The sequence below is a fragment of the Pituophis catenifer genome, unplaced genomic scaffold (genome assembly GCF_029215685.1).
Source record: "Pituophis catenifer annectens isolate HBS135680 unplaced genomic scaffold, rPitCat1.0.hap2 SCAF_3, whole genome shotgun sequence".
NCBI classification, from domain to species: Eukaryota; Metazoa; Chordata; class Lepidosauria; order Squamata; family Colubridae; genus Pituophis; species Pituophis catenifer.
Window position 1 is genome coordinate 160,357,968 of NW_027256883.1, and position 22,210 is coordinate 160,380,177.

At 37.1% G+C, this 22,210-nt stretch overlaps 1 protein-coding gene across 1 annotated transcript in view; it reads right to left on the minus strand.

The window, feature by feature from the left end:
- Positions 1 to 22,210, minus strand: part of ST3GAL3 (ST3 beta-galactoside alpha-2,3-sialyltransferase 3) — a 191,092-nt gene that overhangs the window by 21,623 nt on the left and 147,259 nt on the right. Inside the window, exon 10 of the mRNA XM_070939627.1 lies at positions 8,526 to 8,672. Coding sequence (XP_070795728.1) covers positions 8,526 to 8,672 — 147 coding nt within the window. The remainder of the gene's footprint in view (positions 1 to 8,525; positions 8,673 to 22,210) is intronic.

Genomic DNA, 22,210 nt, shown 5'->3' on the forward strand with positions numbered 1-22,210 from the left:
CTGTGTATGAAGGAACATCATATTTTTATTTTAGAAAAATATTATTTTATCTTTTACTCCCCCAAAGAATTTCAAAAGCAGACGCTTACTTAAAATAATACATTCTCATAATGTAGTATAAATGCATTAAGATAAAGAGGCAATATCTAAATGACAAATGTTTCATTAGCAATGTTATTTATGATCTTATATGGGCATAAATGTGAATGGAGAACCTCCATATTATATATATATATATATATATATATATATATATATATATATATATATATGATGAAACACAGTATTTTCCTATTTTTGCCTATGTGATTGCAAAGATTCCTGCAGTTGGAATTCAATGCCTGTTAATCATTCTGCATAATTAAACAATGGAGAATTTTATTGGCTAGGGGTTGGTTCTGTAATAGCCTTTGAAGGGTGCTATAACAGAATAGACTCTGCATTATGAGTTGCACCGTACACAGAATTAATAATTCAGGATAAAATTAAGTTGAGATGCTCAGGATAAGAACATAAGATTATAAGAAAAATCCTAGATGGAGAAGTTAGGGAAGACTGGTTTTCCAATCAAAATGCAAGCAGAAAGAAGAAGAAACCTTTGGCAGAGAAAACTTTTCCTAACTTTTTTCCCACTATTTATAGTCTGCAAATCCACTCTGGCAAACAAACAAACAAACAACTCAATCGATCCTTCATAACTGAGAACAATGTTCTGGAAAGAATCTGATACAGAATAGTCTGTAAGAAACACGTTTTACTAACTCACAGCAGAAGCATGTTTATTTATTTAGACCAGAAGTTAAAAGATCTACAGTTCTCAGAAAACAGACCAGCCACTGCCCACCAAAAGCACTCTGACAAACTGAATGTCAAGTCCTTAGATACACATATGGGCAAAACACCCTTAGGACTAAACTACAAAACAACCAGGAAGGTGACAATCCTATGAATCACTGAGACTTCCTGATCTCAGGTTAATCCCCAAGGGAATGGAAGCTGCCAGAACATGACAGAAGTATAAATCCATCACTTGAAATGTAATGCTAATGCAATAAATTTATTAACAAGCTTGAAGTAGCTTGAGGGACAGAAAGTCATTAATGCTTTTAAAAGCCCAACCTACAATTCCCAATTATGGACAAAAAAATATAATGAACCAAACAATTGCAAAGTAGTTTTAAAAGCTGAAAGGATCACTCACATCAAGTTTTCTAATTTTATTAAAATAAATGTTTAGGTTTAATTTTTCACTTTTAGGTTACTGTTTTAGTCAATTTTATTCTATGAGACTTATTTTTTATTCTATTTATTGTTTTTATTGTGTAAATTTTTTATGCTGCCCAGAGTCTCAGTAAGTTTCAGTAAGAAATACATCAGGAGATGTAAATAAAAATAACTAAAACAATGAGAATCCAGATAATTTCAATAGAGTCTCATGAATTTTTGATCAGTCTAGTGAGATAAATTATTGGATACCTTAATAATCACCCATTTTAAATTTGATTTAAGCAGCCTATGAAAGCTGTTCATGTCCATGTGAAATTAAATGTTTGTTTATATTAATATTTGATGGTGGGATGATTGAGCACTAGAAATAAGAAAAAAGGAGAATAATATCCATGAATAATTGGTTTAAACAAATAACTTAAGCAACAGGATACTGTTATCTCATGCAAACAAAAATGCCATATAATGCTTATAACTCACCAAAACTGGATCTTAAACCAAATTATGTCAGGAAAAATCACGTTGTTTCCCTCTACAGTAGAGAAAGTATTCCATCATGTGTGAAAAGTTCCACACAAGTATCTTTTGATACAAATCTGCCATTTTAAAAGCTACTTTGTTCTGCTTCCTAAATATGTAATATTTGTGTAAATGTTGCATACAATAATTACAAGGTTTGTACAGGCAGTCCTAGGGTTACAACGACAATTAGGACCAATGAGCCATGTGGTCATAAAGGGTGATGTATTTTCTGTATAACTAGTCCCAGTATCAAACTGTTCTTGCTTAATTAGCCAGAATATTATCGGTAGGAAACCACAGCACATTTTCAGGTCAAGGCAGTAAAAAGGTTCTCAGCTGTCCTCACCTTTCTCTTGCCACCAGCAAAGGCAAAGCAGTTGGTCAAAATTTTTAAGCCAAGAAAAGAAAAATCTTGTTCAAAATCCAGTAAGATTTCCAACAGAGAGAGCATACAAGATGGTTTTGAGCATAGCTGAGAATGTGTGTTCCATTTCACAGAATGCCATTCTTCCCTCAAAAAGCCCTTAAATTGACATCTGCTCCTGAACTGTTTCAAAAAAATATTGTATGTGTTGCCTTGCACCGTGAGATGAGCGGCCTATAAATTTAACAAATCAATCAATCAATCACCAGTATCAAAGTCAGTTCTACCAAATATAGTTGGTAGCAGAGTCAACTAGTTACATTTCAACCAAAGCTACCTGTTTCTATCTATTACATCAATCAGAATTGAAAAAAAAATATATCATTGTTGTAATTGATTACATTTTTATTGGTTTGGGTAAACATATTCAGAACATTTAACTGCTGATTGTCAACAAAATTTTCAAAACTATTTCCAAATAGATTATTAACAGTTGTGGACAGCTCCAGTTTCTCATGCTGGAAGTGATTGATTTCAGCCTAATTTTATGGATAGCATTTCTCACCAGGACAACAAACTGACTAAAAATAATAGCACAAGCTTAGCTCATGAATTACCAGGACCACACAGTGAGTCTATTATCACTCCTAAAAAATAGATTCCAGACTGTACATCTGACACTGTAGTGCAAAGAACAAAAAAAAAAGATAAACTCTGCACATATAAGACAGAAATAAGAAGGATTAATAAGAATAGATTGTGGAAGTTAATCAGCACAAGTGAGATCGTACAGTCACAAAAGATAGTCTTATGGTAACCATAAGGATATGTTAGTTTTAAACAATATATAGCTTTGAAGTTTATAGCTAGCATGTTCCTTTTATTCCCCTAAACCAGTGATGGCTAACCTTTTTGCCATTGTGTGCCAAAAGTGGGGGAGCGAATGGGGGTCGTGAGTGTGCATGCCCACACCCATAATTCTATGCACCCCACCCCTGCGCATGTGTGCGTGACCCCCCCGCGTTTCCCCCACTTTTTGCACGTGATGGCACGGTGGGCCTGGTAGGCCCATTTTTCGCCCTCCCCAGAGCCTTTCTAGGAGCCTGGGGAGGGTGAAAATGGCCTTCCCCACCCCACCCTCCGGAGTCCCTCCAGAGCTTGGAAACAGTCTGTTTGCTGACTTTCAGTGGACCCAGAAGGCTGAAAATCAGCTGGCTGGTGTGCACATGTGCGCCGGAGCTGAGCTCGCGTGCCCACCGATATGGCTCCGCGTGCCACCTGTGGCACATGTGCCATAGGTTCGCCATCATGGTCCTAAACAGATAGGAAACTGGAAGTGTTATTTGAATGGAGCAGAAGCATGCTCCCAAACTTCTCATGGATATTACCGAAATCATGTAGCCCAATCTTATTTATGTCCCAATACTGATAGCATTAGGAAAGGGGAATAAGATTTCCAGTCAAGAAGAGAACTCCGCCAAATCTTCAGTAGCGCCAAATCTTCAATTAATGTCCTCATTTCCAAATCCAAAGACAGTTCTGCTTCAAAATCAAGTGTCCCAATCTGGAATGGATCTTTCATCCATTATTATTGCATAAGCACTATTGTACTTTGCAGTATTATTCAATTTCATCTGGAAAAAATTATAGGTACAAAGTAGATATAAATGTTCCTACACATACTCGTTTATTAAATCCTGAATGAAATGCTATAGGATCAGTCTTGAACCATTACACTTGGCCTTCTCAGCCCTGTTGAAAAACCCTAAAATTACAATGCTAATTGGCAGCACATTGTTACCATATGTGGCATGGTTATAGCACCCTGAAGTTTATTTAAGCTTGGAAAGAGGAATGGAATATTTCAATCCTTATAAGGAATTCAATTTGGCCCCCGTTATTAAGGACATCATCTACTTCAAGCTGTGTGTTCCTATGACACCTCTTGGTATACCTCTGAATGTATTGATGACAGGCACTCTGTGAGAGGACTCTGATTACACAGGTTTTTAATAATTCTTTAAGACTTTTTGATCTAGTTCTGTATGCAAGGGAAAATTTCATAAATACAAGTTAACAAAATCCTACTAAATTGGTGCTAGGAGTGAATCTTCACAGTAAAGACACTGCTGGGTTTTTTGACTCACACAACAAGCCTTAATTTCACTCCTAGGACTAATTTAGTAGGACTGTGCTGTGTGTCACACTCTCTCTGGTAGTGAACTTAATTAACAGCTGCCAGCAAGATTGAAACTATTATTGTATGAGCCTTCTAAATATCAAGAGAGGAAGTATCAGTGAGCTATTTGGGATTACAAGATTTGCATAAGTATAAAAAATAACAGACAAACAGAAGCATTCAATGAAGACTGAGTAGGCTCAATAGCCTTCAAATGGGGCTACCAATCTGAAAAGGAAAACAAACAAATGGGGGGAAATGGAATGGATTATCCTAAAGGAATTATTAGCTAGCCAGAGCTGTGTTGGCGCTGTTATGAATAGGATCACAATACGTATCGAGCTAGGCCTTTGTTCATGAACCTTCTGAATGTAACTCCGAGATAGAAAGAACAGAGGATGCATTGCCCTAGCAGAACTTCTCTTCAGCCCTCTGCATAAAATTTTGAAAACTCACATAGCTTCATATCCTGAAGAAAATAACGTGACAAGCTAGAGGATTTTGGGAGTTGCCAAATTGAGAAACAGTGGTCTACACAGAAAGGAGGATGCAGTACCTCTGCCAGATCCATTATAAAACCTCTGCCAGGTCCCTTCATGTTTTTCCTTATGGTTACATTGCATATTGTTGTTATATATGAAAGCGCAGCCCATGAATGCATGAAGTTCCTCTTGAATGGAAACATAAAGACTTGGCTTCATTGGATCCAATAATGGATCATTATTGTCAGTACACAAGGAACATTGTCCTGATTTTCCAAACCTCTACACCTGCATCTTTATTTCATATTGTTTTTATACAAATTCCTAGAACATTTAGTTTATTGTTTCTTTTGTGTGACAGAGACCATTGGCAAAATCTGTTTTCTTAAAGTCCCATAAACTAAATATTTTAAAAATGTCCAAGCAGGCTTTTGTGAAATGAAACATCAGGTTTTAATTAAAAACCTCCCTGGTTGATTTTGCCAATCTGAGATATATATATATATATATATATATATGCAAAAAATTAAAATCATATATACATATACATATACATATATGTGTATATGTGTACGTGTATATACATATATATATATATATATATATATATATATATATATATATATATATATATATATATATATAAAAACACAATTTAGCCAATCCTCACAAAATTAGATTCACAACATACTCTTCCACAGTATCTCATTTCCACTCCAAACAAAATGTAATTGCTTGAATGTTTAAGATAATACATTTCAAAATACAAATAAGAAATAAATTAAGAAAAAGTGGATGGCAAAGATTTATATGTGTTTCTTCTCCAAAAGATTAAAAACATTCCCCTTAAAAGTGATGCTGTGTAACAAATACCAAGATGAAAAAAGGCAGAACTTCAATATGCTTTGAATATATGTGTATAATCCAGTTTGGAAATTATTTGCCAAAATAAGCATATTTTCATAGTAAGAGACCTCTTGCCATGAGAGGGAAGGATGGAAGTGAGGAATAGCACAACTTTTATTTATTCCTGATACAGAAGATTACATTCTTATAAATATGCTAACAGGGGCAGAACATATAACTTTAACTCCTTTTCTGTATCCTTTTTCTAGTACATGCTTAGGCTTATGAAGCCACTAAATAAGCAAAAAAGTAAAATAAAAAATAAAATGAAAATAAATACTTAAAGAACCTAGCTATGTGTTCTGAGATTACTCCTCCTTAGCAAGTATTGAAAGTTGACTTACTGCTGTATGAGACAAGGCCTGTTGAGACAACCCTGTTGAGACAGCCAAGAAACAAAAACAGTGTAGGTTTCCCCCCCCACCTTTCTTTCCATTTTTAGTGGGAAGTGTGACCCCCCTCATTTTATCTATTAAGAATGTCAGAATGAAACAATTGGTTATGTATTAACAAATTCATCTTCCTGAAACAAACAAGCAATATATGTTGAATAAGTAGTTAAAAAACATCAATAATGAAATACATCTATACAATTTATCCTTGCCATTCCTTTGAATAAAAAAAATGCTAATGCTGGGAACAAGTCCATGGAATCAATCTGATATGACAACTCTTCCCTGTAAAATGCTAAATTCAGGAACTGAATAGGCACATGAGAACTGTCTTTGAGAATTACTGTTTTTTTAAAATGGAATGGAAAAAGAAAAAGACAAATATATAGGTGACAGAGATGCATGAAGTCATGCTCCTATTTTGTCAGTTTCACTATAAAGGGTAAAAAGCAGTACATGAGATATTTACAAGACAATCTATACTGGGTCCCTCACTCAGCAACTTTATTCTATTTTTATTACAGTTATATCCTACTTCAATTTGTTGATTCTTGGAATGTAAACTTTCACAGAGTCTATTTAACGTGCTAGAGAAATTCAATATAGGTGCATATTACATTCCCTCAAGTCTAGGGCATTTAAATGTATTTGTAAGTATGATGGGCAAAGAATGAAAAAAAAAAGAGCACACTGGAAATGAATGTATCCTTATTACTTCTTCCTTACTATGATGCTAGTTTAGTTTTATTTAGAGTCATGGATCAGCTGCCAGAGAATTCCAACGGAAAAGACAATACAGAGAATAGAGACAAAAAATTGAAGTTTTTTTTTTTTTAAAAAAATGCTACATAATGTTAACATGTAAAATTTATAAAGGATCAAGAAAGCTTATTAATCACATAGTGTGAAAGTAATTGGACTGTGTAGATTATTAATATTTAAAAATTGCAAGGCCTAAATTGTTCCCTTTACACTTCGCAATAGCAATTGATCAACTATTTTCTACCTCAATGGAACCTTTACAGAAGCAACTGCTGATTCCTGGTGTAACTAGAAATTGTATATATTATAAGAGACTCAGAGTACAGAAATTGAAAATGTTGATTGGACTATATTGGTCTTGGTCTTGAGTCTTTATAGGAGCAATTCTGGGAATCACGAAACAAAAAAGTAATCTCTTTAGCATCGAGGAAAACTAAAATGGATTTGTTAGTCAAATTTAGCAAGATGGAATTTATTATTTTCCACAATATAAAAATTAAAAAAGAATTTAGCCAATGCACAATCTTGTTTAACTTCTTTCTAGATGGGAAGTGACTCAGAAAGACAAACAGGAGCACTTATAATTTCATTGAAGGTTTTTTTTGGGGGGGGGGATTCATGGTCAAAATAAACAGCAGATATTGTCAGCATCATCCAAAAGCTCCAAAAGGTCTGATATCACTAGATTGTATATTGTTGTCCCCTGAGATACTTGAAAACTAATGTTGAAGTGATTAAACAAATTAATGTAATATTAAATATAATGTAATATTCCTAGCCTGAGAACAAACTTGACTATTCCCACCTGCTAGGAAAGCTGCAAGTACAGTCATAATTGATTATACGCAAAACTTTTTATGTACACTGAGAGCATATGCACCAAAGACAAATTCCTTGTGTGTCCAATCACAACTGGCCAGTAAAGAATTCTATTCTATTCTATTCTATTCTATTCTATTCTATTCTATTCTATTCTATTCTATTCTATTCTATTCTATTCTATTCTATTCTATTCTATTCTATTCTATTCTATTCTATTCTATTCTATAATGGAACACCATATAGTGCATGCCATATATGTGATCTGGATTGTTCTATGAATTTTCATACTCTGTTTAACATTAAAATTTGCATACATATTTCGTGATTAATTTTTTATTATTTCTGAATGGTTTCTAGCTTTTTTTTTTTTTTTACCATTATCAATCTAACATTTACTATCAGCATATTGGACATGGCACAAAATCCAAAAGTGATACAGTTCTCATCCACTCACTTTTTTTTTTTTAAATTTGATTTATATGCCGCCCTTCTCCGGAGACTCAGGGCGGCTTACAATGTGTTAAGCAATAGCCTTCATCCTTTTGTATATTTATACAAAGTCAGCTTATTGCCCCCACAACTGGGTCCTCAATTTACCTACCTTAGAAAGGATGGAAGGCTGAGTCAACCTTGAGCCTTGGCGAGATTCAAACCTGCAGTAATTGCAGGCAGCTGGTCTTAATAACCAGCTTAATAACAGGGTGCCTTAGACCACTGTACTACCAAGGCTCTTAATTAATTAACTTAGTATATGGATGAGGATTTAGAGCAGGGAAGAATGTATTATTAGATTATTAGGCTTGATTTCCCATTTGCAATACAAAAGAGTGCAAGGGTCATATTGGGAATAGGCTCCAATGTAAACTTACCCCTCTGCCCATCAGGCCATTGTTGAAAGGAAGGCCAATAAAGCTGAAGGCTGCCTCCTGTATAAAATATGGATTCAGGATTCGGATCTCATTGGGCTCTCTTGGAACATGGGTTGCTACAGACTTCCAGAAGCCATCAGAAGCACTCTGTAAAAATGCAAAGGACCATTGCAGATAGTTAGAGAACCCAAGTCCTGATTTCTTTTTGAACTCACCAGCACTGCTGAAAGGAAATACAAATTAGGAACTGCATCCAGAATCTAACAGTTAATTGTGAGAAAAATTGGGAAACAATGTAAGAAATTAAAATAATGGGTTTTTTAAAACTATTCTTATTTGGAACTTTAAGATAGGTTCTATCCATAGATTCAAATATCTTTGGAAATTACATCTGATTTATAATCCAGGCCTTCTTAATGAACACAACTGTTTAGAAAACAGAGGGGGCAATGCATATTAAGAGGGAAAAAAATCACTAATGGTGTACCTTGGCTGATCTCACATATTAAGCACATTTGGTTAGAGGATTCTCTGGGAATTCAAGGGCTAGACATGAATTAAGAAAATTAACCCCGGAAAGACTCACTTTCAGAATACTAACAAATAAACTGCAATCACGAGAAATTGAATTCAGATTAAGGGCATTTTAATTTTGATTGAAATATTGTACACAACAGCTACAATAAATAATTTACACAGAGAGCTTTCATACTTTTATTTCAAATTCATATTTCAAAAATTTTACACAAGACATACTCCTTTAATGGAACACAACTCTTTATGGAGAAGAACAGTGGAAAGAAAAGATGCATTCAAGAATTGCATGGATATGAACATATATCCATATCCATGCAAACTTTTTGCTTTTCTGGAAAAATGAGAAAGATGAAACTTAAGGCAAGACGTGCTTAGAAGAAAAAAATATGATCCCACTGGGCTGTTCCCTAGGCCGACCAATAAGATTGGTAGTATATTCTTTTGTTTTCACAGTGGGCTATATAGACAGTGTGCTCTTTGCACTTGTGGGCTGTAGGGAAAACAGAATGTCTAGAGAAAAAAAACACCTCATAAATCCAGGACAGGGAGAACTCTGACATATTAGGAAACTAGGCTCTCAGCTCATGTCTAAAATGGATTACATATCTTTATTTACTATAGTTTCGTCTCTGCTTCTTTTGGTGCCTATGGGAAAAAGAATTATTTGAAAATCTACAACTGAGGAAAGATTAGTTGAGACACATCAAGTAGTTACAGAGTGTCTGCTGTAGCATTGATCTCTTCCAAAACAATCCATTAAAAAAAAAAAACTTGTTAAAAATACACTAGTCCTGGAACTTAATGAGCCATGTAAGATTGGGATCATATTTCCAATGAACTCCACCAACACAATCCTCAGTGGATCTAGAAACATACCAATTTCACAACACAGTAAAATGAGAAATTGCTCACGGCTGTATCTGTTTCAAATTAAAACATGCAAACGTACAATTAACAAACTGTTTTTAATAATTCCCATGAGTCATTTATTATTTACCTGCTGCCAAAAAGAGTTACAAAATATATTGGAATTTAATGATCAGCTAACAAAATGATCCAGTGGGCACTGTACTGATTCCTATTCTTCCTTTCCTTTTGTCTTCTTTCCCCCCACTATCCACTGAGACTGTTTTCCACTTTAAACCTTTATGATTATCTAGCAATGGTTAAAATGTACAGTACATGGGAAAAATCTTCCTGATAGATGCATTGAACCAGGAGAATATAATATGTAGTCCTTGATTTACAACCACAATTGAATTTCTGTTGCTAAACAAGAGTTGTTTGCGCTGTTGGAAAAGCCTGCTATAACTTCCCATATACATTCAAATACTTACATTAAAAACTTCTGCATAAGGCTGAGGCCAATCTCTATCTGGTGACATGGGAGAAGATCATGGTATATAAAGCAAATGATTCATTTATATAGTAATATTTGCATAAGCTACATTGTAATAACACTTGAATAAATTGTATATGACCTAGGTCAGCAATATTCATATGGCAAATGTGTGTGTGTGTTTATGAAAAAATGTTCTTACTGATGTACATGACTTATTACTTTAAAGATGAAACACTTGCCTCTCCAGCACAAAAGAAATATTAAAAATATGCACATTTTGGGGAATCAGAGTTCAAAGAGATATATTGTACAGATCAGCAAGTATTCCGCCGTTCCCTTAAAACTTTCCTTTTTCAACAAGCCGGGCTGGCCTAACAAATCCTTTTAAATGATTTTAAATGATTTTAAATTTGTTTGTCTTTTTAAATTTTGGGCCAAATTGAGATATTTCCTTTTAATCTGTTCTTAATCTATGTATTATGTATTTATGTGTTTTTACTTGGCTGTACACCGCCCTGAGTCCCTAGGGAGAAGGGCGGTATATAAATTTGAAGTAAATAAATAAATAAATTTGAGTATACCGATATGGAAATAAATGTAAATGAAAACTGGATGGAAGAAATGTTGCAGTCTCCTGGGGGGGGGGGTGCAAACCCTCATTTGTTTTTACCCTTAAAATTTAATTAATGCATTTTATTTAATAAATGTAATCACATTAGGTCTATTCCCGTAACTAATATGCATTCTCTGATAGGGTAACATAATTTATGTGGCTATTTGAGAAAGCAGGAAGAAGTAGGCTGTGTTCTTGGAAGTGTAGATTCCAGTTGAAGAATATGTTGGATGTGTTTTGTCTTAATTCAGGCTTTATCAGGTCAAAAAAAAAATAGTAACTTTGATTTAAAACTATTAAAGACTTCTTAATAATGAATTTGCAAAATTTATGGCCCTGAGCCACATGAAGTCCCTCAAAGCCTTGAGCATGATTCCTTTGTGGTCTCAATGATCAAAACTGGAGGTGATAATATCAAGATTTGGTGATTCTTTGTTCTTTCAGAGCCGGACAACTTGCCATCATGGAAGGAAGCATGAATTCTGCTTTGCAACAGAGAATTCTGTATCAGAATATCAGGTTATGTGCCCATCAGCTGAACAGTAAGACAATAATCGAAAATACACAAGCAAGTTTAAAAGAGAATGAATTAAGAAGAGCAAACACAATGTTTTGGAATGCCAAAGTCAAAGTCCATATCTAAATGCCACAATCCTCAAATATTACTGAGCTGAAGCAGTTCACCATGGAGGAATGGAACAAAAGTCCTATACAGTGACATAAAAGACTGATTACTAGTTATAATAGTAATAACCTTTATTGTCACTGCACAACATATGTACAATGAGATTGGTGGAGCTCCCTCTGTGCACCCCCCCAACACAATACAACTCACAGTGAAGACAGAAAATCCCGAATCCAATAACTCATATTAACAAACACCCAGTCCTATTGAACCAGTGTGAACATGTTACATGTTGTGTCGGCCCTGCAAGCCCATCGTACTACATAGTTATGATGTTATTTTGCATACAGGAGTCTGACAGCCCACAGATAAAACTGTTCTTCAGCCTGTTTGTGTGGCTGGCTATGCTTCTATATCTCCTTCCCGATGTTAGGAAGGTAAAGAAGTACTGACCAGGGTGTAAGTCATCCCTGAGGATTTTCCTTACTCTTCTAAGGCAGCGAACCCTAGCAATCTCGCCTATTGGTATCAGGGGACAGCCCATGATGTTTTGTGCTGTGCTCACCACACTCTGTAATGTTTTTTTATCTGCGGCTGTCAAGCTGGCATGCTATACTGTAATGCTTAAACTACTGTTAAAGTAGTATTTAGCTGCCAGCTGCTTGCAATTACTGCGAGTTCAGTTCTCACCAGTCTCAAGGTTGACTCAGCCTTCCATTCTTCCGACATAGGTAAAATGAGGACCCGGTTTGTGGGGGCAATAAGCTGACTTTGTATAAAATAGAACACCGCTTAGGGCGGGCCAAAAAGCCCTACTAAGCAGGTATATACAAAAGTATGAAGGCTATTGTTTAAAAGCATTGTAAGCCGCCCTGAGTCTCTGGAGAAGGGCGGCATATAAATAATAAATAAATGCAATAAGTGAGGATGCTTTCTATTGTAGGAACCAAATTGCATTTGGTTGCAATTACTGCAACTAGATATAAATAATTGTTTTTTAAAAAATATTCCCCCCCCCTCTCTCTCATATATACACACACACCAACACACATGAAATTCTGATAACATTCAGATCTGCAAAAATTCAAACAATCCAAAATAAAGCAAATATTTTTCTATGCATGAAATTATAAATTTCTTTCTTATTGGGATGAGGACACTCTTCAGGATAGGGAGCGGGAAACATCCCAACTGCTGTGCAGTTAATCTGACTCCCAAGAAGCAGAAGATAAGATTTATTTATTTATTTGTTTAAATTTCTATACCGCCCTTCTCCAATGTAGGACTCAGGGCGGTGAACAGCCAAAGTAAAAACAAGACATACATACAAAACATACAAAATCTAAAAAAGAACTGTTTAAAATAATTAAATAATTTTGGCCGTAATTAAAACATTCCAATTTAAAATCCGTTTAAAATTTGACTCAAGCCAGCCCAGCTAGTTGAAATAAATGGGTTTTCAGGGCCCGACGAAAAATCCGGAGGTCTGTTATTGTACGTAGCTCTGGGGGGAGGTTGTTCCAGAGGGCGGGCGCCGCCACAGAGAAGGCTCTCCCCCTGGGGGTCGCCAGCCGACATTGTCTGGCGGACGGCACCCTGAGGAGGCCCACTCTGTGGGAGCGTACTGGCCGGTGGGAGGCTATTGGTGGCAGAAGGCAGTCTCGTAGGTACCCCGGCCCTAAGCCATGGAGCGCTTTAAAGGTGGTCACCAACACCTTGAAGTGCACCCGGAAGACCACCGGGAGCCAGTGCAGCTCGCGCAGGAGAGGTGTCACGTGGGAGCGCCTCGTCGCCCCCAAAATCCCCCGCGCGGCCGCGTTCTGGACCAGCTGGAGCCTCCGGGTGCACCCCAGGGGGAGCCCCATGTAGAGAGCGTTGCAGTAGTCCAGGCGGGAAGTGACGAGTGCCTGAGTGACTGTGCGTAGGGAGTCCCGATCTAGGAAGGGGCGCAACTGGCGAATCAGGCGGACCTGATAAAAAGCCCCCCTGGCCACGGCCGCCAAATGATCTTCTAACGACAGCCGTGCGTCCAGGAGGACGCCCAAGTTACGAGCCCTCTCCGTGGGGGCGAGTGATTCGCCCCCAATAGCCAGCGATGGCGTCAGCTGGCTATATCGGGACGCCGGAAGCCACAGCCACTCGGTCTTGGAGGGGTTGAGTTGGAGCCTGTTTCTCCCCATCCAGGCCCGCACGGCCTCCAGGCACTGGGACATCACTTTAAGGGCATCATTGGGGTGGCCTGGGGTGGAGATGTACAGCTGGGTGTCATCAGCGTACTGATGGAACTCCACCCCGAAGCCACGGATGATCTCACCCAGCGGCTTTACATAAATGTTGAACAGAAGGGGCGAGAGGACCGACCCTTGTGGCACCCCACAAGCAAGGTGCCTCGGGGTCGACCGCTGCCCCCCTGTCAACACAGATTGCGACCGGTCAGAGAGGTAGGAGGAGAACCACCGCAAAACGGTGCCTCCCACCCCCAACCCCGCCAACCGGTGCAACATGATACCATGGTCGATGGTATCAAAAGCCGCTGAGAGGTCTAACAGGACCAGGATAGAGGAGCAACCCCTATCCCGGGCCCTCCAGAGATCATCCACCAATGCGACCAATGCCGTTTCCGTGCTGTGCCCAGGCCGGAAGCCCAGGCCGGAAGAAGATTAAAGAGTAGATCTGCAAGACTCATAGATTTATCTTCCATTTTATCCTGAATCAAAATGATAACAGTTTTTATTCTCAGTGCATTTTGAAGATACAATAAATATTTTTTAGCCAGGAGGCACATTTTGAATTCTAATAATAAATTATAAAATTTATAAAATCTATAAAATTATATTTACTCATGTAAAATAGCTATCAGGACAGAGGCTCATCTTTTCAGTGGTGTGGAAAATGTGACCAGTCTCAAAATATCCATTTCCTTAAAAGTAAACTGATAAGGAAACCTCTCTCGAGCTTTCCAAAATGCTCTTTATCCTTCAACTTAGCTTCATTGCTTTTTTTCCAAGAAAGGCTAACATGACCTTGGGCCAGTCATTCTTTCTCATCTTAACTCATCTCACAGAGTTGTGGTGGGGAAAATAGGAGGAGAAAGTTGTGTTGGCTATGTTCTCTGCCTTGAGTTATTTGTAAAAATAATAAAGGTAGTAAATCTGTCAAATAAACAATGTTTGGAAAGCATCACTGTTTCAATGAACTGAAGAGGAAAGTTTCAGCTCTGCCTAGAATTTGGCTAAAGTGGGCAAAAGACTGGAATCTGGAACACCATAGCGCTCTCCCACAAGAAGTCACATGTGTATCAGAGTTTTGTTTACAGAAAAAAATGAGTCAAGCTTCTAAAAAGTACTTGAATCAAGAAAGAGCCAGAGATGTTTTAGTTATGAGCTAAAGCTTATAAAATAGATTTGGGAAAATGGAATCATTTTATCTAAGGAAGTAGGCATCAAAGCAGGACACATACAAACTGAGTTTACTTATGCCTTCTCCAGATTCTCCCTATGTCCAACCCAGAGTGGAATGTATTCTGTCACTTCAGCAAAGACATGATGCATGGAAGAGTATGTACAATATAAACAGAAGAGCAATTAGAAGATGGAATACCTGGTTAGTATCTTAGCTTGCAAGTGAATGAATGTATTTCCCTCTCCTTTGAACTTGTCAACATTTAGCCTTCTTTTTCTACAGGATACTAAAATTGCTTTCATTATCGGATGGGGAGTTGCACTCTTAGAGCTATTTGATTTTCTGGCAAATGCATGTGCCAACAGTAGTTGAACAGGATAGGATTAAGTTGGGAAATTTTAGGGAACCCTTCTTGATGTTAGCCAAATGCCTGAACTGACAGAACTAAGGAAAAGCTCTACTGAGAGTGTTTAAAGAAAGAAAGGTATTTCAAGAATTTGTGGAGGATGATATTAGCACTGCTAGTTTTTCTAATCCTTTGCATTAATGTGTTGGATATACTCAGAAAGAAAATGCTTATCTATTTTTCATCACAGAAAGCCAAAGAAAAAAGCCTAAAAAAGTACTGTTGCTAAACTCTTTCCAAGCACTTTGTTTACCAATATCCCATTAAGTCACTTCCCAGAAAACTAATTTTTATATAATTATTTGCAGGAAGGAACTATTTCCTTCAGTGAACAGTGAACTCTCACAACAAAAAATATTTGTAATCAAAGAGAGTTATATTATGAAAATAGAACCTGAGCAAAACAAACACGATAGAAATTTCCTTGGACATTCCCACCCTTGATTGCAAAATGATCAGAACACTTTGGATAGCACCATTCCAACTAATTGATTGTATTAAAAGGTATCAGCAGCAGCTCACTTCATCTTGAGAGAAAAATATCCAAAACAAAGGAGAGCGAGAGAGAAATAAAATTATCCCCAAATACATAAAAAGTCAAATGATCATTAGAAATAACTTTGGTTTTTTTTTGTTTTGTTTTTTTTGTTTTGGATTATCAATTGGTCTGTTGGCAGTTGGTCAGTTTTCCAATATTGGGCGAGCGCCAATCTGGCTGCAGTGACTATGTGTAATATTAAATACTTTATTTCTTTCCTATAGTTTTTTCTTTCCAAGAAATCTATAATTGCGCGGAAATGGACAACCTAACATTTGAAATGAAGGACAAGGAAGACTCAAAATGTTATATAGCGTGGAATAGGTGGTATGATTGGATAACTCATAGAAATGAGAGTAAATGAAAAATTTTGTATGATAATAATAATTAACAAATATGCACCGTTAATAAGATAATGGATGTGTGACCAAAGTCACTTTTTCTTTTTATGTATTGTAGTTTGTATTATTATGTATGTATTTTGTATATACATAGTATAGTATTTTACTTTTATATGTTTAATAAAGTTTTGTTTTTAAAACCAAAAAGAAAAAAGAAAAAAAGGAATAACTTTGTAATATTGGGCACTAGTATCTAAATTGTTATTCTTCCCTCTTCGTCACTATTTCCTTTCATGTCATGTCATTTTACTATAAGAATATTGGCAATGATTATGACAACTGAGGTGCTTTTTTAGCTGAGGAGGAGAGTAAAGATATTTTAGAAATATTTTTGTTAATAAATAAATGAAAGTTGGGCAAAAGAGTGAAAGAACATAGCATTGCTCTTGGATATTGTACATTTTTAGTCTAGTGTGCAATAATATCTAGCACTAATCAATTTGCTAAAGTGAATACAAATTCACTATGATTTTACTTTATTAATAAGTTTTAAGCAGAAAATACTGTATGTGGAAACAGAGAAAAAAGTTCTAAACCTAGTGCCAAGGAGAAAAAAACATTATGTAACAAAATAGAAAAATGGGCAGAAGATCAACAATGTGTTACTTTCTGTCACAGATAAGTGCCAAATGAAAATTGTCACCTGTTTTATCTATAGCAGTCACAAAGTGATTAGGAGCAAAAGAATTCTGCTAAGGATGAAATACAAAACTTCTAGGTGATATTAACAGAGTAAACAATCTTTATAGGATTAGAGTTTGTAGGCGTCATTGTCATGTTAAAAACAAGAAGCAGGTGATTGACAGTATGAAAGTAGGAAACAGCAGAGAACTAGGGTTGCAAATTGATCAGCTAAGCAGAAGGTATGAATGTACAATTGTTTCAATGAGTACCTAGCTTCCAGGGAGCAGATCTGCTCCCTTAACCATTATGATAATGGCACTGGATAAACTGGCTGATTATCCATACATATCCCACCCACAAGAAGACAAGTACAAAAATAGGGGAAAGAAGTCCTCAATACATTTATACAAGAATATTTTTTGGGGGGGGGAGTTGTGTCTGTGTAAGCCAAACTCATCTATAACATCTTGGCTATATTGTTCCTTCAAAAGTTATATTGTCCCCAATTTAGTGTTCACCAGATGTGTAGGATGTGGGAATAGATCTGGGAATTAAAGGTCAACATATCAGAAAGACACTAAATTTAAAGAAGGCATGCTTATGATGCTCCCTCAGGCAAGCTTTACTTATTTGAATTGCATTTTCCCCTTTGTGATGCATTGATGAAGTTATCAGCTACCTCCCTGGATGAAAATATATTTAGTGGGAAAATCTTAGAAAAATGGATTCCTGAAGCTATGCAAAAATGCCATTAACCAACAAGAGAAAGGTCTTCTAGGCTTATCCATAATTACAGAAATTAAAGAGATGTCTATGAATATTTTGTTCCTCTGTATATTAAAGGATAATAGTACATTACACACAAATATATATATTAAAATCCTATTGCGTTTTTTTAAATGTTGCATTTTATTGTATTTTAAAACAACTTTTCAGATAGTTATTGCTTCTAAAACCAACTCAAATTTTCAAGTTTCGAAGCGCTTCATAATCAGCACTGTAAAATAAGTCACTTTGCAGGAGGGAGGATTATGGATGAGACAGTAGCTTGGTTAAGGCCTTCCAGTGAGACCCTCGACAGAAGCTTCATCCAGACCAGGGGCTTATTTGCAGCTCAATCTCTTATCTACAACACTAATCTTATATGAAGAGAGCATTCTCAGGTTACCACTTCTGTGCTCTAAATCACTTCTCTCAACCCCTGCCCCCATATGTTCCAGTTATGCCTCTGCAAGGACAAACATGCACACAGAGCTTTCCCCCAGGCTGTGGAGATCCTAAGCAAAGAAGTGGAAGACAGATAAAGTGTTAAGCATCCTTGCTACCACCTTACTCAAATGGAAAAATTAAGCAGTTGTCAAGTTCTAGAAATAACAATGTAGGGTTTCTATTACAACTACTTATGTGTAAGATGAAGTTAATCTTCTGGGTGGTAAAGCATAGACATTTCTTTAACTAAGTTTTAGAAGTTTTCACTCAGAGCTGTGTTGTGCATTATGATAAACTGTGCTTACAAACAAATTTGTTATGTTTTATTACTTTTTATACCAGAGATCAATACTCACATACAGTATTATATACCCTGAATGCACACTTAAAAACCAGAATGGTTAGATCAACAAGAAAAGAACAAACTTTGAATATAAAAGCTGCTGTAAGAGGAGATTTCTGCACTCTATGCTCCAGGAACAAGTATGTGAAAATTACAAAGAACAACAAGAATTTGAATTGAGACCTGCCCAGAAGCTTGGAATGTATTGGGGCAAGTAATTTGGGTTTTTCTTCTTTGTAAGAAGAAAGCAAGGGCCACAGACCCCCCAACCCTCCAGAAGTACATGTGTTTTGCCCCACCCAATGAGGAATGCAGTTATTCAATCCGTCTCACCACTGCACAAGGATAGGTAGAATTAACATAATGACAACTGGGAAGTTTTCTGCCCAAACACAGCTTGGTTAAATCTGAGATAAGCACTTCCACTGAACAACTTGTGACCCATCAGGTTACATTTGTTCCCAAGGAGTACAGACAAGGAAGAATAGCAAAAAATAAAATAAAAATAAAATAATGAGATTCTCAGTGTACTGGCAAAATGTTATGAGTATGTGTTCTGCATAATTTTCAAGTGCATGCAATAAGTGGTTCCCGAACTTTCAATTTCACCTATCTTAAAGTCCCTCAAACAAATGTAAGATCTGAGAATTAGAGTGTAGAATTTATTTTGGGGCCAGAAAGAAAATAGGAAAGTTTTAAAGGCGAAATTTACAGGTAATCTTGAGGTTACAATGTCAGTTGTGACTAGGATTACCTTTTCTAAGTGATGCTACCATAAAGTGTGATGTCACATCACTTAGCAAGATCAATTTTGGTAGCTGTCCTAACCCCAGAAGCATGTGCATCATTAAGCAGGAAGCAACAGGAGTCCCAAGCAAGAAGTGTAGGGGTGGGCAGAGTTTTGATCCACCATCGCTACCAGATCGCCGAACCAACAGCAAGATCACTACCAGACCGGGAAATCCGGTCCAATCCGGGAGCATTTCATCCCTGATTTGTAGGGTACGGTGTCAACATATATCATCCACAACTACTGATAATTTCTATGACTGATATATGAAATATTTTATATTTGCACAAATATGATATATGAAATAAAACATGTTTAAAATTGTTAATGATCAGCATGGATATGCAGCGTATTTTTATTGTGGTAAATAATAAATAAAGTGCCATTTATGCATGAAGTTATTGCACAGTTTACATTTTTAGATAATATTTACATACATTTTTAGATAATATTTGGGTATCAATCAAAACAAACCATGAATTTGGCTGTTAAGCATGGTATTTTTTAATGTGAAATAACTAATTCTTTGAGTTTCAGAGAAGTCTCCATAGTTCCAGTATATTAACATAAAAAGCTTTGGATCACTTCTGCACTGTCATGGCTGCAGTCTCGACTTTTTTTGAGCACTTACTGTAGACATCCTTGTTTGGAGATTAAGTGCAACACAGACTAGAAACTAAACCTGCATACGTAGCTTAAGATAAGAAAACCTATGGTAGTCAGGAGATATGAACTTTTTTGAAATGCAACTATTGTACAGGTACTCCTAAACGTACGGGCATTTGTTTAACAAGGTCCAAAATTAAGACGATCTCAGAAAGAGTGCTTTTCAATCTGTAAAGTACTTCCAGCTGTCAAAAACGTGACCCCCACAGTCACATGGTCCTGATCCAAATAACCCACAATTATATAATCACCATTTGCAATCTTCTTTGTTGACTTTTTAAAGAATAGAATAGAATAGAATTCTTTATTGGCCAAGTGTGATTGGACACACAAGGAATTTGTCTTGGTGCATACGCTCTCGATGTACATAAAAGAAAAGATGCATTCGTCAAGAATCATAATGATACGGAACATAACTTAATGATACGGAATAAATAAGCAATCAAATCAAGAGCCTTGGTGGCGCAGCAGACTAAAGTGCTATTAAGTAGCACCAGCTGCCTGAAATTACTGCAAGTTCAAATCTCACCAGGCTCAAGGTTGACTCAGCCTTCCACCCTTTTGAGGTAGGTAAAATGAGGACTTGGATTGTGGGGGCAATAAGCTGATTTTGTATAAAAAAGAACATCGCGGGGGGGGGGGCGAAAGCCCTACTAAACAGGTATATACAAAAGTATGAAGGCTATTGCTTAACGCATTGTAAGCCGCCCTGAGTCTCCGGAGAAGGCGGCATATAAATCGAACCAACCAACCAACCAACCAACCAACCAATCAATCAATATTAGGAAACAGTCAATATAAATCTTAAGGATACCAGCAATAAGGTTATAGTCATACAGCCATCAGTGGGACTTAGTAAAAAGTTTGACAGTGCTGAGGGAATTATTTGTTCAGCAGCGTGATGGCATTTGGGAAAAAATGTTCTTGTGTCTAGTTGTTCTGGTGTGCAATGCTCTATAGCGTCGTTTTAAGGGTAGGAGTTGAAACAGTTTATGTCCAGAATGTGAGGGGACTTCCTTAGAAGTTCAGTGGGGAAGCCGGTTGGGAAGGTTGTATGCTATTACTGCTTGCTGAGATGACTTCCTTTTGTCTCTGGGGGCTGGCTGAAAGAGCGAGGGCTGAAACTTTCTGACAGGCAGCCCATTTGCCCTGAAAGAGCTACTTGCCAAAGGATATCAGCTCTTTTGCTCTACCCTCTTAATGACTCAGAAGATTGCTTAATGACCAGAACTGGGAGTGCCAGGATTGTGGTTGTTGGATGAAGGAGTTTTATGATGTATTCCTAACGACCGTGTTGCTTTCAAAGATTAAGATACTGATCCCAATTGTAGTCACCTGTAATCTGATTCAAGCATTTACCTATATGGGGAATTTCCCAGAAACATATGCAGATTGTCTGCAGTTTCATTATAAAGATATAATTTTCAATTATATATATATTGAAAAGTGCTAGGTGTAATTTGAATTTTTCACAACATCCCCATTTGCCATTCCAGTGTTCTCCAAGAGCTTTCTCCCTCCAGGGAAGAAGATGGTTCATCTGTCGCCAGCAGAACCAGTCAGCCCTGCCTCACCAGCATCCCAGTTAATCCCTCATCCTTCTTCTTTCCACATGCAATAAAGACGTATGCTGTTTCACCTCCTTTTAAGAGAGCCCTGATAAAGCCTCCTCTTTTCCCTCAGCTGACCTGTGGTACTGCCTGCCACTTTGCTGTAGGGAAGGGGAATCAAGGGAGATACAGACCATAAGGAAAATTGCATCCTCCACCACTCTGCCATGTCCCTAAGGGACTCCTCCCTCCAGGGAGGAAGATGGCTCATCTGACTGCCTGTGCCCCCAGCCAGCCCCACTTTGTTAGCAGGCATTGAAGTTATTCCTTCATTCGTCCCTTATCAGTCACTATCATTAAGAGATTACAAATTTCAGCCTTGGTTCCAGAGCAGCCAATGGCTACTCACTTAGTCAGGCTTTGCTGCCAGCTGACTAGATGCAGGAGCCAGAGGAGGTGGGAAAGAGAACAGGGATATACCCTATCTGCCTACTCTTACTTCATGCAACCTACAACTGCATCCAAGTGTGGTTGGATGCTGAAAGAACAACAAATTTGCCAAACTTCGATCCCATGTAAGCCATGGGTCCTGAATTTTGGATGCATTCAGTAAGTTAGCCCATTTGAGGTAAATTAACT